Raw genomic sequence first — 18,186 nt, 5'->3', positions numbered from 1 at the left:
CCAGTGTAGAAACTGACGTCGGCCAATCAGAGCGTCTCCGAGAAATGCGGCTATGGAAATTATTGACGCTGCTTGCTTAGAATGATATAGACCGCTGTCCCTATTACACAGAAATGCGTTTTTTGGCGTTTTTTTGTGGATACGGCTGAAACGCAAAATTGTGTTTGCGTTTTGGAGAAACGCTAAAAAACGCGCAGACAACAGCGTGTAGTCTGCATGAGCCGTTGTTGCGAAAACGCCCATGCGCAGTAGATACCATCTGCGTGCCCTTCCGGTGACAGAGAGCTGTCCCAAACCAAATAGCTGCAGCTACTATGTGTTGTCAAGTTATTGTTATAAGGACCCCAGTCCAAGCTACAACAGTCTGCATTCCCTTAACAATTGTTTGTATTGAGCCGTATTGTATTGTACCCATATGCAATATGTTAAAGAAAGTTTACATCCATTCATTCTGCTAGCATTACCGATTGGCACTGCCACTGGATAACATGAGCTAGTGTTAGCTATCAAACCCTGTTAGCTCAAAGCTCCTCTTTCAACTTAACAAGCATTAAACAAAATGGCCCAGTCATCTATTCACCTTTGTTTAATACACACAGCGTTGTCTCTAATGTTATCTAACCACTGATAGCTCCCGATATCATCAGTTTGGTGCTGGCTAAGTAGCGTGAGCTAACGTTAGCTTCTAGCCACAATGCTATACTGTTATAATGGCAAATTCCATTGACGTTAGCATGCAGCTAACAATGCTACCGATCGTTTTTTAGACTAAACTATCCGCTCTTGGTGGTCACTTGTGTTGATGTTAGTTTTGTTTCATCAACAAATGACAGGCAGAACACACAGTGAATGTATCCGTTTTGTTTATTGCACTTTTATTAGGCTTTGCTGAAAAATAATTGCTGCATTGAGTAAATAGGCAAGATGGTGGCGCCCATAGGCGTCTGCCTTGTTGACATTTTCTTTGCTGGAGCTACCAGGAAGTGTATTGGCACATTCAAGTTCTGATTGGTTGAAATTGCCTTCATGTTTGCCACCTACTGCCACCTACTGCTTTGGCAGTGTACTACATCAGTGTGCTCGGGTGACAAAAACGAAAAGAAAACGAAAGTGTGACTCGAGGCGCACGACGTCGCGGCGAAACGCATATGACAATGATACGAAAATGAAACGAAAGGTGTAACCGCACCCTAAGCTAACCCTGGAAACGCTCACAGGCACAGGAGAAATCAGTTTTGTTTTTGCAGAGTTCCAATAGTGAGGAAAGGGGGCGGGGGAGGGGGCTGAGGCAGAGCCTGTTTCTCTTTCCCTCTCTCTCTGTACGTTCAATGATTTGAAGTAGCGTTACAATATAAAAACGAACTGGATAGTTGATAATAATAAATATTAGTAACGGGCGGGTGTTATATTATTTCAAGATAATAACGTAGCTATAATGAGTCAATAGATAAAAAAGCAGTAATGGCATGTAGGTTACTCACCCTACTCATGTACAGTAGGCATCCACACTACACAGCATTTACAGACATACATAAACTTCATGGCTCATCTCCTACTCTGGGTATTTATTCAATAGGTGGTGTCAAAGAGGCAACTACCCATGTGACCTGAGGATACTAGGAAAACATTTTGAAATATTAAATTGCAAATAGAATCAATTGTTGTTGCTGGTAAATTAATCATTTAGATTAATCGATTTATCGATAAAATAATCAACAGATTAATCGTTAACAAAATAATCATTAGTTGCAGCCCTAGTATAGGCACAGTAGATAGCAGAGTAGTATAGATAATAGACATATTAGCAAAGTACAGTAAGAAGGTTTGTTTTTTATTTTATATTAACACTTTAAGGACCAGCCACGAGTTTATACGTGTTACGGTGCCATGCGTTGTGGACCGAGTCAGGGTTAGAAATCTAAAAAAAAATTCAAGGGCTTTTTTTGCCCCCCTTAATTGATTTTCGGGGTCTTTTTTTGTATTTCGGGGGCACTGAATTTTTATGATAAACGGTAGGGGTGGGACGGTTCACAAAATGGACGGTTTGGTTCGTATCACGATTTTGGGGTCACGGTTTTCAGTTCGATATCCGTTAATTTTTATTAAAAAAAAATTGAACACTCAAATCTAAACATGCTTCTCATTTATTAAAAATAAAATAAAAGGTTTACAGTGTTTACAGCCTTAAATAATGTTTGGCACACAAAGACCGAACTGACTGAAAAATATATTGTCAAAGTATTAACTTAGTGCAAACAAACAATATGCTCAGCCAGCACTAGACTTTCCTTTCTTTAATATAAACACACAAAAACAATGTCAACCATGTTTAAATTCCCTGATTGTCAGTTCTTAATGGAAAGATTCGTTTTCTGCTTGAAATTATTATGTTTCTGTCTACATTTATTTAGACTAACATTATTTAAATATTGAGTGCAACTGTGGTGGATTACGAATTCGGTGAGTTGGAACTATCTATGGGTTGGCGCGGGTCCCCACGGACATTTTAGCGTGTGGCACCTTCAGCTCCGGTAACGTTAGGAGGAGTTCATAACATCAACATGCAGTGGGACAGCGGTAATAGTCCCGGTTGGAGTTTGTAAAACACAGTTGTATGTTAGCCTTCTTGGATGTTGAATAAACGCCTATCATTGTCTTTAAACACCCCGCCTCTCAGACTCCCATTTCCTCCTCTGCTACAGTAGCTAGTAGTAGCTACGGTAACATTTCGTTGACTGTATTAGCTGGGGCTAGCGGGGCTACCATAGTTAAAACGTGCGTTGTTTTGTACAAACTGCTAACGCTATGGCAAGATGTGTGTATGCCTATGTAATGTTAATGGCTATGTTTTTAAAGTCGTAATGAAGATTGATTTATATTGTGCGTGCCATTTTTACACAAACTGACTAGCACCTGGCTGCAGCTGGACCCTATTGGGCTGCAGTGCTGCTGCCTGCAGCCAGTGCAGAACACCGGCTCCGCCAAATGAATTTTTTTATTTGCGCGTCATCTGAACCGTACGATACACAGACGCTCCATTACCGGATAAATATATATATATATAATTAGTAAACTGTCGGGGGCATTAAGTGCCCCCCTTAACTGATTTTCGAGGGCATTTTGTCCATTTTCAAGGGCATTATGCCCCAAGCCCCCGTTAATTTCGAACCCTGGACCGAGTTGTTATTGTTTTATTCCATATTAATAACGCTATTAACGTCCCCGATCGACTTGCAGGACCTACCCGCATATTTGATTTTCGAAACATGCAATACCGGCCAGATCCGCTTAGGGGCGCCATCGCTCCACTGCAGTATCATTGAGGGCGATTGGGGGGGAAAAAATGTACTGTCTGTGGGCGTTTCATATGAGCCTCGATCCCAGCCGAACATACTCCATCTTTGATCACGTTACCGAACGCAGATTTCAGCCTGGAATAATGGGATTTATGATCAGCCAATGGACATATCGATCTACCAGATTCCGATGACTAATGGCGAAATGCTGCCGGCGATCACATGGGCTGATGGTAGGATACTATTCCCCCAAATTACAGTTGGATTGGACATTGTTTTAAAACGCAACGTGATCGATCAGTGAAAATGGCTACTTGAACGCACACTGTATTGCTAATCAATAATAGTAATCGGCGTCCCCCGCCGCCCCCATTTCATCCATAGATGCTCTGTAATAGTCCGGATGCTACGCAGTTTGTTTTATTTCACTCGTATATATACAGCAGAAATGGCGTTTGATATAACGTGACTAGCCTTTAGCCTATTATCTAGCTCCCCAGAAAAAAGACGAGGCGAAAACTGCGATAAACCTTATATTCACGGCGCTATAAAATGACAACCAACCGATGGATTTTTATTTTCTTTAAGCCATTATGAAGGCACGGTTTATGCACTCAAGTGACAATGAGAATGGACAGATAGCAATACTATAAAGTATATATATAGCTGTTAGAAAGTACATCGGTTTGTTGACAACGCTCGGCCCTCTGGACTATAAATCGCCGCAGGACTTTGGTCGCCAAAGTGTTAATTGAAGAGGTGTGTTTTTTTAGTCTACAGTGGACAATTGGGTGAATTTCAGCTGTCCTGACTGTGGTGGAGATTTTGTCTTCAAGATCAAGTTTCACCTTGATAGCCGATGGGCAAAGTGAATAGGAAACCAAAAGATCAATGGTTGCTAGTCGTTTCTGGAATGCCTGAGCCATGTTTGAAGACTTTGGGCTTTTGGCTCCCTTGTGCTTGTCCTTGGTTCAGTATTTACACATGCTTTCACCTTTCCCTTATGGCAATTCAACTTTGTATTAGTGAACATTCATTACTGTCTCCTTTTTGCTTGTTCCTCCATTCATGTTAACAAAATATTTATTTGCCAACGTAATAACAGGTGAATTCTTCAACTGACAGCCCTCTTCCACCACATTAGTTCTGTTTCTTGAACCGGTTCCGTTGAGGATTCTTGGTGCTATCTAGCGAAACCGGCCTGTGTCTTCCTGTGAGTGGAACCATTGTAATCAAGAATGTGTCATCATTGGGCGTTGCTCAATGTATTTGCTGAAAGCAATAGGAACAAGTACTTTGTTCATTCTAGTGGCTCTCATAAGGGGGCGTGTTTGAAAAGAAGAAAGGTTCTCTCTTACTGCACTGGTTCTCTCTTACTGCACTGAGTTGTAGTGACCGTCTGTTACCTTTGCTCTGGAGCTGCATCCAGTGTGTAGTGGACATGTAATTATTTGACAATTATGCCTCATCACCTTGTTGCTGAAGTGACTACGACAGTGAATATTAACGGCATGGAAATTACGTTATGCACTGAAATAACAAACTACCCATTGGGCTGCATTTAGTGCTGCTAACAACCATAATGCTTTGGTTTATTGGTTATGGATTTTACCCTGTCTGAATTTAAGTGGAGAGGTTGTTTCGAGTAAATACATATGGGAGAAGGAGTTGCGTTTGCCTTACTGGTAACGGACCGGGGCGATTCCTACAGGCCCATTACGTTAAATGTATTCTCGCACACAGTCTATGTGATTCTCGCACTATGTTAAATCTAATCTCTATCAAAACTAAATCTGTAATGTGCCCAAACAATGTTGCAGGATATTATGTGATCGGTAATAAGACTTCCCCACACAAATTGACAGCTGCACTTTAAATGCATTATGCACAAATTACCAACGTTAACTCAACTTAGTATTCCTTTCGTGTTGTATGACGTAAATGGAAATAGCGGCAGACCCCTGCATGCTCTCACTGCATCCATTTTTCGGGTTCCATAGCAATAACATTTTTGGTCAAATTGCTCTGAACGGTTCAAAATTAGGTGTGTGGGCATGAGTGGTACACTACACAGTACGCACCCATTAATATTCTTTCTCTGTTTCTTTGAATTGGTTTGATTCAGTACACTCCACTGTAGAAAGTGCTGCCATGTTCACATTTAATGGATGACATTCCCTCGTTGCCATTTGCCAAGGTCATAAGAAAAGCCCACAGTACATATCTTGGTAGTGAGAGATGTGGCTCAAGTGGCTATTGCCAAAATATTACCATTAAATCAACTGAATGACAAAACAACTTCTACAGAGAACACATGTTGTGGATAAAAGCAGCCCAGTTGCTGCCTGCAAGTACTACAATGCTAGTTAGATTCCACAAGGGCAAACACGGTCTCATCAGAAAATAAGTACTAATCGACCACAGGAAAAAAGGTACATAATGTATGTTATGTCATAGGCATAGCCATGAGTAATATATTTATTGTATCGGCAAAAGTCCAAAACAAACGCCGCAACCAGGAGTTGAACCAACAACTATTGCAGTAATGGGGTGAGTGCTCTCACCACTATCTAACTATGATTATAGTTAGAGTTAACACTTTCTGTGCCACTCACAAGATTTCTCGGTTTTTTTTATAGGTGGTTGCTAGCCACTCACGAGATTTCTCTGATTTTTTTCTTTTTTTTTAGCGATCTGAAAAATTATTGCATCACCCGAGCCTACCCGAGTATAGCCGAGCGGCGCCGGCGATTATATGTGGAAAAAAGCACCCCCTGTCGTCTCCCAGATGACATAAGTGATTTTGGAATGGACTCAATGAAAATGAATGGGGAAAAAAATCCGGTACTCCACATTTTCCAGTTCACTGATCCAGCCGGGGTTACCACAGTTCATTCTGGAACCTCAGATCCCCGCTGATCATGGAGATCTACAGTATCGCGTTGGATCCATACACGTATCGATTTTTTCGAATGGTGATCAGGAATTGGAATATACCAGTTGGATACCATCTGATGTCAGAGTAAGTTTGATGAAGTTATAAGCTGTTTTGTGAAATGTCTTCTTTCGGTTTCACTGTAAAAGTCTGTGAGGAAATCAACGGAGCGATTATCCGTGCGCGGCCGCAATGTGCTTGCGTGCACGTATAATATTGATCATCTAGCGTTTATTTGAAAACGGCCGACGAATATCAAAGTTGTGGAATATTCCACTAAAAGACGATTTTGCGAGAAAGGAATATTTTTCCAAAATGATCTCAGAAAATATGGGTAACTCCAGGGTACTTTTTTCCACCATCGACCGGCTGATTAACATGCCACCCCCCCATATACCGCAGCAATCAGCCACAAAATGTGAAGAGTTTGCAGTTTTCTTTAATGAAAAAATATCATTGATTAGAGCAAGCATTGCCTCTGATATAGATCTGGCTGTGAGTGGAAACCCACCTGAGATAACTATGGGGGAATTCACATGTATTACATTACCTGACCTCTGTAAGATTGTCTCTGAGTGTAATTCCGCCACCTCCTGCCTCGATCCTATACCAACAGCATTTCTCAAGCGGGTGTTCGATAGTGTCTCAAATCATGTCCTTGAAATCATAAATATGTCGCTTCAAACAGGCACTTTTCCAGATGCATTTAAAACGGCTGTAGTAAAACCACTACTAAAGAAAACAAACTTAGATGTAAATGAACTAAAAAGCTATAGGCCAATATCGAACCTTCCATTTATCAGCAAGATATTAGAAAAGATAGTCTCAGTACAAATAAATTCCTTTCTCAAAGATAATAACATCATGGAGGAATTACAATCAGGTTTCAGAACAAATCACAGCACTGAAACTGCCCTTACTAAAATAGTTAGCGACCTCAGGCTAAACTCCGATGCTGGCAAAGTCTCAATTCTTGTCCTATTGGACCTTAGTGCAGCGTTCGATACGATTGACCATAATATCTTGATCAGTCGTCTTGAAAGACTGGTTGGCTTTTCCGATCATGTACTAAATTGGCTCATAACATACATTAAGGGGAGAAGGTTCTATGTTAAGCTTGGAGACAATGTATCCGAGGAACATGACAGCAGCTTTGGAGTTGCACAAGGAAGCTGCCTTGGTCCATTACTCTTCTCACTATATATGCTGCCCCTCGGGGACATCATTCGAGACCACAATGTATGCTTCCATAGTTATGCTGATGATACACAACTATATATCTCCGCAGAACCAAATAACACTACAGCCATACAGTCCATTAAAAATGGTCTGTTAGCAATAAACAAGTGGATGAACAATAACTTCCTAAAATTAAACGAAAGCAAGACCGAAATCCTATTGATCGGCCCAAAAGCGAAAAGGGAAGTGCTGTGTGAAAACCTGGGGAGTCTGTCATCCTATGTAAAGACTGAGGTTATAAGCCTAGGTGTCATCTTGGACTCAGACCTGACCTTTAAGTCTCATATAAATAAGGCCATGAAAACGTCATTCTTCCACCTAAGAAACATAGCGAAAGTAAGACCTTTCGTAAATAAAAAGGATGCAGAGACACTGATTCATGCTTTTGTATCAAGTCGGCTTGACTATTGTAATGCACTGTTCACTGGTCTTCCCAAAGCAACCATTGGGAAGCTTCAGCTTATCCAAAACTCTGCAGCTCGATTACTAACTCATACAAGGAGAAGAGAACATATCACTCCCATAAGTTTACTGCCAGTTTTGAGTAAACTGATGGAAAGAATAGTAAGTGAACAGATTAAAAGCTACTTTTCTTTTAACACATTGACCACTGATTTTCAACATGCATATCGCGAAGGACATTCAACAGCGACTGCTTTAACCCAAATGACGGATGATTGGCTGAAAGAGATAGATAAAAAGAAAATGGTTGGAGCTGTCTTGCTTGATTTTACTGCAGCATTCGACATCATAGATCACAAATTCGTACTTAAAAAACTTGAATGTTACGGTTTCTCCTCATCTGCACTATCTTGGATGCAAACTTATTTAGCAAACCGGAAACAAATAGTTTTTTTTAATGGGAGTTACTCAGAAGTTAAAACGGTAAGGTGTGGAGTACCCCAAGGAAGTTGCCTTGGGCCTTTGCTCTACACCATATTTACAAATGACATGCCTCTTGTCCTAAATAAGTCCTATATTTCTATGTATGCGGATGATTCAACGATTTACACATCAGCCTCAACAGCCAATGAATTAAATACGGTCCTAAAGGCAGAGTTGCAATCAGTGATGGAATGGATAAAGAATAACAAACTAGTTCTAAACATATCAAAGACAAGTAGCATCATTTTCGGTTCAAACCATACTCTAAGAACGAACCCAGTCTTTTGATAAGTGATGTGGTAATTAATCAAGTCCAGGAGACTAAACTCCTAGGGGTAACATTAGACAGTAAATTGTCATGGTCACACCATATAAACAATATAGTAGTGAAAATGGGAAGAGGGATTTCTGTTGTTAAAAGATGTGCTCATTTGTTACCACTAAATTCTATCAAACAGGTCATTCAAGCTCTGGTTTTGTCAAATCTTGACTATTGTCCTGCAGTATGGTCGAATGTAACGACGAGTAAACTGAAAAAATTACAAATGGTACAAAACAAAGCAGCACGTATAGCGCTTCGCTGTGAGTACAGAACTAATGTTGCAGCGATGCACAGTTGTTTAACTTGGTTACTTGTCAAACATAAATTACTCTGCTCACTCCTTGTATTCACTAGGAATATTTTTGTTACAAAGATCCCCTCAATTTTATATAACAATTTATCAATAAGTCTTGACAGACACAACCATTCCACCAGACATGCTTCTGCACGAGGTTTTACACTTCCAAAAGTGAGGTCGAATGCAATGAAGCGAACTGTCATGTTCCGTGGTATGCAGGAATGGAACTCTCTTCCCAGACATGTTAAGCAGGAGAATAGTAAATGCCGTTTCAAAATCTTGGTAAAACAACATTTTCAACCAAAGAAATTGACATTCCCTAATAGATAGTGTGTACGTAAATTAAAATGTATGTGTCTGATAAATAGATAGGTATATATGGATGAAAAGGCATGTGTCTGATAGGGATATATTGTTAAAATATTGTATAATTTTGTATTTTTATATTGTATTATGAATTTGATTAGGGTTTTTATTGTTGTTTTAATTGTCTGTATGACATGTAAATGTTGTGAGTGTAGAAGGGTTTTTATTGTTGTTTTAATGGTCTGTATGTCATGTAAATGTTATGAGTGTATAAGGGTTTTTATTGTTGTTTTAATTGTCTGTATGACATGTAAATGTTGTGAGTGTATACGTCTGTAACTGTATTTTATGTGTTATGGACCCCAGGAAGAATAGCCCCAGCACTGCTGTGGCTAATGGGGATCCAAATAAACTTAAACTTAAACTCCAGTCCTAGCCACTCTGCACTGGCTTCCAATAACTCATAGAATTGACATATAAATGTATATTAACATATAAAGCTCTTAATGAGCAAGGCCCAAAATACATAGCAAATTCCCTAGTTAGTTATCTGCCCTCAAGAACGCTACGGTCATCCACTACAGGTTTACTAGACACGCCCAGAAACCAAAAGAGGATAGGAAGTATGGCATTTGCCAACTATGCCCCAAAACTATGGAACACACTACCAACACACATCAGAAACGCCAGCTCCATACACATTTTTAAAGGAAAATTAAAAACGTACCTATACAGTCTAGCTTACAAATAGTTATGGCTTGGAAAAACCTGATGGATCCATGAGGCTAGGATAAGCCTTGTGGACCCAACTTTTTAGATGAAGGAACGGGTACATACGCACACAATACATGACCACTGATGGATCCGTAAGGCTTGGATAAGTCTTATGGACCCAACTCTTTAGATGAGGGAACGGGTACATACGCACACAATACGCGGCCACTGATGGATCCATGGGGCTTGGATAAGTCCTATGGACCCAACTCTGACCACTGACCACATGAGGGAACGGGTACATACGCACACAATACGCGGCCACTGATGGATCCATGGGGCTTGGATAAGTCCTATGGACCCAACTCTGACCACTAATAAAAACGTAACTACACTAGCGTTATAAGAGCTAACATTGCTACCTACCGTACAAGTGCATTGGTTTAGTGCATTTCCTACTTCCGGTTGCTACTGAGCGGACATGTTTGTGCGGACCTGTTCTCCCAAACTGGTAAGCAAATGACTGTTTTCATGTTTTCATTTTTACGTTATTTTCATTTTTACGTTATTATTATTATTATTATTATTATTATTATTATTATTATTATTATTATTATTATTATTATTATTATTATTATTATTATTATTATTATTATTTTTATTTTTTATTTTTTTTTAAACATTGATCTTAACTGATCACTGTGACTTTATTGCTTTTATCGTTATATATGCCTATGTTTGTGTACAGCACTTTGAGCTACATGACATGTATGAAAGGTGCTTTATAAATACTTACTTACTTACTTACTTACTTACTTAACATTGGCGCTGATGGTGGCATTCAGCCGGTAAAACGGAAAACCAGGCGTGGCGCTCAAAGTGTTAAGGTTAGTTTTAACATTTGCTTAACACTTTGGTCGCCAGGCTTATATTCTTAATAAACCATCCCACGCCAGCTCTATTTGTCTATGGAGAAGTTCCCCTTCTTTGCAGGGCTATAACTTTTTAAATTGTATTGCTAAATTGACATTACTATGGCCCATTCAACATCAAGTATCTATTGTTCAGGGTGTAGCAACGTTATACTTTTTCATTCACATATTCATACTAAAATACGGTCTAAAGTATAAGTATGTTTTTATCGTTTTCTGCAGCTTTCTCCAGAACGTGATTTATAGTCCTAAATGCATTATATTGATGATTGTATACAGTTTGATAGCAATCGGCGCGAGAAAAAAAATTCCAAATGGACGTGCTTCTAGAAGTTACTACTTATCATCTGATGTTGACCGGATGGGGGGGGGGGGGTCGTTTATAATTCCGTGGCCAACGTTAGATGATTCATCTAGTGTGGGTGATATGATCATCAGAGCAGTTTATATCGAACACGTTAAAAAATAACTCTGAATCTTACCGTAGCTTCCTCGGGCCGTTGGGCCATGAGCGTAGAGCAGAAATAGAAATTATGTTTTGTGTGCTCAGTGACTTTGCTCTATACTAACCCTTGTTCTCCGTTGTCCAGGACCTCACCTCTCCGATAGGGTTGGGCATCGTTTGGATTTGAACGATTCCGGTTCCGATTCTCCATATCGATTCCTGTTCTGAACGATTCTCGATTCCGATTCTTTGAGGTGCAGGTCACAGCTTATTTCGCAGGAGAATTTTTTGTTTGTTAAAAAAAAAAAAAAATCATACTATTCACATTTTCAGTTGACTTGATACAGTTTAATTTGGTTGCTGTACTGTAACTAGGGTATTAATTAACAAAGTAAAAAAAAAAAAAAAAAATAGAAATGCAGGTATGTTACTTCCGGTTCCAGAACCGGAAGTTAGGAACCGGTTCCTAATTAGAACCGGTTTTCGGTGCCCAACCCTACTCTCCGGCCTACACCTTGACCAGATCCTCACCAGCCTGCACCCTCATGGACCTCACTCTCTCACACACACACACACACGCACACACACACACCATCGGCCTGTCACTCCTCCACTCCTTGTTCCCTGTCTCTAAGCTCCCCTCACAACCCTTGGACCCTGCTTCCCCCATACTTCAATTAAACATTCTAAACCGCTGTATTCTCCTGTGCCAGTGTTCTGCTCCTGGGTTCTAGAAAAACACCACACCCAAACACCCCAGTAGGGGAAATGAAAAGTTTTCTGAAAACATAAAAAGTGAAAAGAAATGTAAAACATAATTATGTAACATGCAATACATAAATATATTACTTATGGCTATAACATAATGTACATTATGTACCTTTTTTCCTGTGGTTGATTAGTACTTTATTTACATATTTTAAACAAGATCAGGCTGACAAGGGAGTGGTTTGGGCCCAAAAAGAGAACCACGTCCCACAGTAGGCTGTGTGTTCTGCTGGACCACAGTTCTGCTGCTGGACCACAGTTCTCCTGGACCACAGTTCTGCTGCTGGACCACGGTTCTGCTGGACCACAGTTCTGTATGAATGAGGGAATATCAGTGCGGTAAACATCCAGCTCCAAGGACATCAGTACATACCAGATGCATTAGTAGGGATGCACCGATATGAAAATTGGCCACCGATACCGATTGTTCAACTAACACAATCGGCCGATACCGATACCGATACCTGTGGCAAAAAATAAGTATTTGTAATTCTTTTTTTAATATATATATTTTTTTAATATATATATATTTTTTTAAATATATATATATATTTTTTAATGAAACTACTGTATATTTGTATGTGTGTTTGTATTTGTAGCAGGCACGCGAGAAGTCCGCGGGGAGTGGGGGTGCTGAGATATCGATCGTTTTTTATTATTATTTTTTTTTTTTATATAATTTTTTTTTATATAAAATATATATATTATATAATTATACTTGTAGTTGTATTGTCTGCGAGACATCGCCACCACGCAACACGTCAAAATGCTCGCTATCTGCAAACAGCTCCACTGTCTGTCATGTCATAACCAACACTCTCGTTCACTTGACTAGAGGATACTATGATGAATTGAAAATGGAGGACCCTGATGTAAACAAGACGAAAGTCTATCTCTGGTCTGCATCCCCTTAACAATTGTATGTATTGAGCTGTAGCCTACTGTACTGTACCCATTCTGCAATCTGTTAATAAACTTTTCAATCAAACTTTTCAATCAAAACCGCTGCCCAACCGTTCTGATGCACACATCACAGCCCAGCTTACCCCACCTGGCTGTGCGCACTCCCTCTGCAATTCGTTCCCCGCATACATGATCGCCGACATGATGCAAAAGGTCTTCGATCACCCTCCCGGGGGCTCGGATAGTTCTGCTGGCTTGTTCATATATTCCTTTACTGCGAATGCAGCGTCCCAAAAGTCCAAAACTATCCCAGCCGCTGTGTCTATTTTTTTTACCAACGGATTTCCAGTTCCGCGTTGACGCTTCCAGGCTGCGTCTATTCGAATCCCAACCCGTTCATGCGTCGGCTACACGCTGTTAATAATAACACTGCATTATCGAGACAGCGCCCCTATGACGATCTGAATGAATTCCAAGAGTAGGGTAAATCTGCAGTGCTGTTCCGCTCTGTGACATGACTCATGAGCAGTGATGCCGGTAACACGTTACTAAGTAACGCGTTATTGTAATCTGATTACTTTCCCCCGAAAATAGTAATCTAACGCGTTAATCTTTAAAAGCCAGTAATCTGATTGCAGTTACTTGTCCAAGTGGCTGTGCATTACTATTTCGTTACTATCTCATCATAAATTCATAATGCAGGCGGAATGCAGTATTTTTTTTCGTTTTCGACAGTCAAAAATACATTTTGAGCTGTTTTTCTTTTGGGAGTGACGTAGTGTGGCAGTGAAAGGGTTACACAAGAATGTGTCCCGCGGCGTGACTGGACACTCTGTCTGTGAGTGACTCTGCTTTGGTACAATCACATTCCCCATCCACAGTCTGCGAATCAGAGGCAGAGTAGGGCGGGTCTTCACAGCACGTCATGTGACATATGCGCCAATCGTGTGACAGCAGGGCTCCGTCGTCGGAGAATTCCACCCCAAAACGCTTGGCAAAATTAAAAGTGAGTTTCTGTTCAGACTTCCATCCCAAAAACGCTTGTCTAAACGGGGCCACAGTCACTACTTCACGTTCATATGCGGAGGAAACAAAATACTGTCTACCGCTAAAAACAGCACATCCAATTGCATTGAAAGCATCTGGAATCACAACACTAGCCGACGCTTCGACTAGGTACAGGAGGACTCGGAGGCCAGCCAAACAGCAAAAGAGAGAGATTGTTTCTTTCCCTTTTGATTAATGTATATTTGATGGTGGCAGAGCAAAAGCTCTTATTTGCCAGATTTACAGTTAATTTACATGTTAAAGAGAGACTGATTGTATGTTTATAGAGAGACATTTATAAAAACAATTTAATAGTTACAGTTGATATAATTGAATAGTTCAGCCTGCATTTGTTAGATGTGAATGGATACACTGGTTTTGTAAAACCACTGGCTGGCTGCTCTAATGCTGTGAGCATCATAGACTGTTGCTTTACCATACTTGATGGTACAGAAGCTGAAGCACTAGTTTAACAATTTACGTTATGTGCAGAGAAACAAGTTAAAAACAATTTATGCACTTTCAATAAAGCGTTTAAAAAAACGGTTGGGGGAACGACGACGACTTCGTAACCTAGTTACTTTCAAAGTAACTAAGTTACTCTGACAATCAAGTAATCAGTAAAGTAACTTGGATTACTTTTTAAAGGAGTAATCAGTAATCAGTAATCGGATTACTTTTACAAGTAATCTGTGGCATCACTGCTCATGAGTAGCCTCGGTTACAAATTTGGAATAAAATCCAAAACAACCTTGCAGTTGCAGTTACACTCCCATCCAGCAGGGGGTGCTGCAGCCCCTGCCGCACCCCCCCTTCTCGCGTCCCTGATTTGTAGGCCTCTTTACTTACTTAAAAAAAGGAAACATCAAGAAATATGTTTATGGTATTAATTCCACCATGCCATGTATCACTATTATTATTATATCCCTCTCCCAGTATCGTCTGGCCGCTCTGGCGGCCTGCAGATGGATACTACTCTCTCAACCAGAGCTTTCAACCAATGCAATAGAACCATTTTGATTGACAGTCGATTCGGCCAATTACGCCACACCGCTAGCACCCACCTCCTGCTGTTCTTACCACCAATCGGCAAGCGTTTATTCATTTTTTACTTCGGGGCATGCCGCCATTGAAATGATCTGCTTGCGAGAGCACAACAAACTTAACGTAGCTAATACGTTAGCTGCCCGCCGACCATCGCTCCACAGGATGACCAAACGAGACACAATGATTTTACGGCAACAAATGTTATAATAAAACAAAGCCTTTCTATACATTTGTCTGGTTGAAAACTTTATTAACAGAATGCAGAATGGGTAGTTGGGTACGGAATGGAACTGAGCTATGAACAACGGAGTAATTCCTTGCTTGCTTGCTTGCTATCTTCGGGTAAATAATATGCTGATATTATTGAAGGTGTAACACTAACTATATAACGTTAATGCCACAAAACGAATGTTTGTGTCATTTTAACAGCAGATACTTTCTTAAATGCCACATCGTCCCGACAGAGCGCTGTTGACGGGGAGCTGTGATGGGTTCGCTTGGTGGTGTTATTAGCATTGAACAGCTAACCGAAAGCTAGCGTTACCTAACATTAAAGGTTTAGCCATAACGTTACGTTGGCTAAAGTTGGGGCTATTCATAATCCAGCAATAATGGCTGCAGACCTACAAGCAAAGTACAGCAAGTTGGCAAAGGAGTATTCCAACGTAAATCACATTTTCACCAGTAACGTTAGTCTTCTGCCTCCCGGTAGCTCATGCTAGCTAACCTAGCTCATGTTAGCGTCGTCACTGAGCGACCACCTCGCGTACACAATTAATGACATGTTGCGGACAGCCATATCGGTGACAATGTTTAGCTTTTAGTGCCAAATGATAAGAGTCTGAAGCGGGGTCTCAAAAGAGAATGTTGAATATTTAGTAGTAAATGCCACATCGTCCCGACAGAGCGCTGTTGACGGGGAGCTGTGATGGGTTCGCTTGGTGGTGTTATTAGCATTGAACAGCTAACCGAAAGCTAGCGTTACCTAACGTTAAAGGTTTAGCCATAACGTTACGTTGGCTAAAGTTGGGGCTATTCATAATCCAGCAATAATGGCTGCAGACCTGCAAGCAAAGTACAGCAAGTTGGCAAAGGAGTATTCCAACGTAAATCACATTTTCACCAGTAACGTTAGTCTTCTGCCTCCCGGTAGCTCATGCTAGCTAACCTAGCTCATGTTAGCGTCGTCACTGAGCGACCACCTCGCGTACACAATTAATGACATGTTGCGGACAGCCATATCGGTGACAATGTTTAGCTTTTAGTGCCAAATGATAAGAGTCTGAAGCGGAGTCGCAAAAGAGAATGTTGAATATTTAGTAGTAACTTTGATGCAGTAGCTTGTGTGTGTGGGGGACTGGGGGCTGCGCCGTTGGCAGGACGCAACTGAATTTATCGGCTACTGCCATCGGCACATTCCAGCTTATCGGCCGATAGGCCGATAGCAGTCAACAAGGCACTTATCGGCCGATACCGATACCCGACCGATACATCGGTGCACCCCTATGCATTAGTCATCACCACTTCCTCCCAGCAGTGAAACTGGAATGCTCTTTCACAATAACACAAGTGTAAAGCCCCACAGAGGAAACCGTTTATTGACTTGTCCAATCCCACGGGGAAGGCAACTATGAGAAGAATTAAAGGGGCACTTCACCAAAAATACAATGGTGATTTATTTGAGCACATAATCTCACACGTCCAAAAACTCCAAACAGTTTTGCACACGTTCATTTAGTTATGTGTAAATTAGTTTTCAATGTGGCCACCAGTGATGTCATCGTTGGATCCTTGTGTTGTGTTAATTACAGCTCTGTGAATGATGTCAATTAAAACAAATTGCGATACCTTGTCTCATAGGAACCGCTACCTCAATATTAAATTGAGCTGTAATGCCATATTCCAACTAATTTACTTTCAACAACTGTCAAACTAAATTAATGTGTGCAAAACCGCTTAGAATTTCAGCTCCAACCTGTCTCATCTGTGTTAAATCACCACCTTCGTATTCAGCGGTTTTTTCAACAAGTGCTATTTGTCCTCCATCAGACTTACATTTCGAGGGGAGGGGGAGCCTTGTGTGTCAAACCCCCCCCCTAGCTGACCATGATGCTCCACCAGCTGACCATGATGCTCCACCAGCTGACCATGATGCTCCACTAGCTGTGACCATGATGCTCCACCAGCTGACCATGATGCTCCACCAGCTGACCATGATACTCCACCAGCTGACCATGATGCTCCACTAGCTGTGACCATGATGCTCCACTAGCTGACCATGATGCTCCACCAGCTGACCATGATGCTCCACTAGCTGTGACCATGATGCTCCACTAGCTGTGACCATGATGTTCCACTAGCTGTGACCATGATGCTCCACCAGCTGACCATGATGCTCCACCAGCTGACCATGATGCTCCACTAGCTGTGACCATGATGCTCCACTAGCTGTGACCATGATGCTCCACCAGCTGACCATGATGCTCCACCAGCTGACCATGATGCTCCACTAGCTGACCATGATGCTCCACTAGCTGTGACCATGATGCTCCACTAGCTGTGACCATGATGTTCCACCAGCTGACCATGATACTCCACTAGCTGTGACCATGATGCTCCACTAGCTGTGACCATGATGCTCCACCAGCTGACCATGATGCTCCACCAGCTGACCATGATGCTCCACTAGCTGACCATGATGATCCACCAGCTGACCATGATGCTCCACCAGCTGTGACCATGATGCTCCACTAGCTGTGACCATGATGCTCCACTAGCTGACCATGATGCTCCACCAGCTGACCATGATGCTCCACCAGCTGACCATGATGCTCCACTAGTTGTGACCATGATGCTCCACCAGCTGACCATGATGCTCCACCAGCTGACCATGATGCTCCACCAGCTGACCATGATGCTCCACCAGCTGTGACCATGATGCTCCACCAGCTGACCATGATGCTCCACCAGCTGACCATGATGCTCCACCAGCTGACCATGATGCTCCACTAGCTGACCATGATGCTCCACCAGCTGACCATGATGCTCC

The 18,186-nt window shown here is 41.4% G+C and overlaps 1 protein-coding gene across 1 annotated transcript in view; it reads right to left on the bottom strand.

Annotated features, from left to right (window-relative positions):
- The window catches only part of tmeff1a (transmembrane protein with EGF-like and two follistatin-like domains 1a), a gene marked incomplete at its 5' end in the record, with an annotated part of 162,134 nt that extends 144,761 nt beyond the window's left edge, over positions 1 to 17,373 (bottom strand). The window contains one exon of the mRNA XM_084327778.1: positions 17,285 to 17,373. Coding sequence (XP_084183904.1) covers positions 17,285 to 17,373 — 89 coding nt within the window. The remainder of the gene's footprint in view (positions 1 to 17,284) is intronic.
- Positions 17,374 to 18,186: the final 813 nt, after the last annotated feature.

The sequence above is a fragment of the Notolepis coatsorum genome (genome assembly GCF_963971535.1).
Source record: "Notolepis coatsorum genome assembly, chromosome: 13".
NCBI classification, from domain to species: domain Eukaryota; kingdom Metazoa; phylum Chordata; class Actinopteri; order Aulopiformes; family Paralepididae; genus Notolepis; species Notolepis coatsorum.
This window is presented reverse-complemented; position numbering and strand designations above follow the sequence as displayed.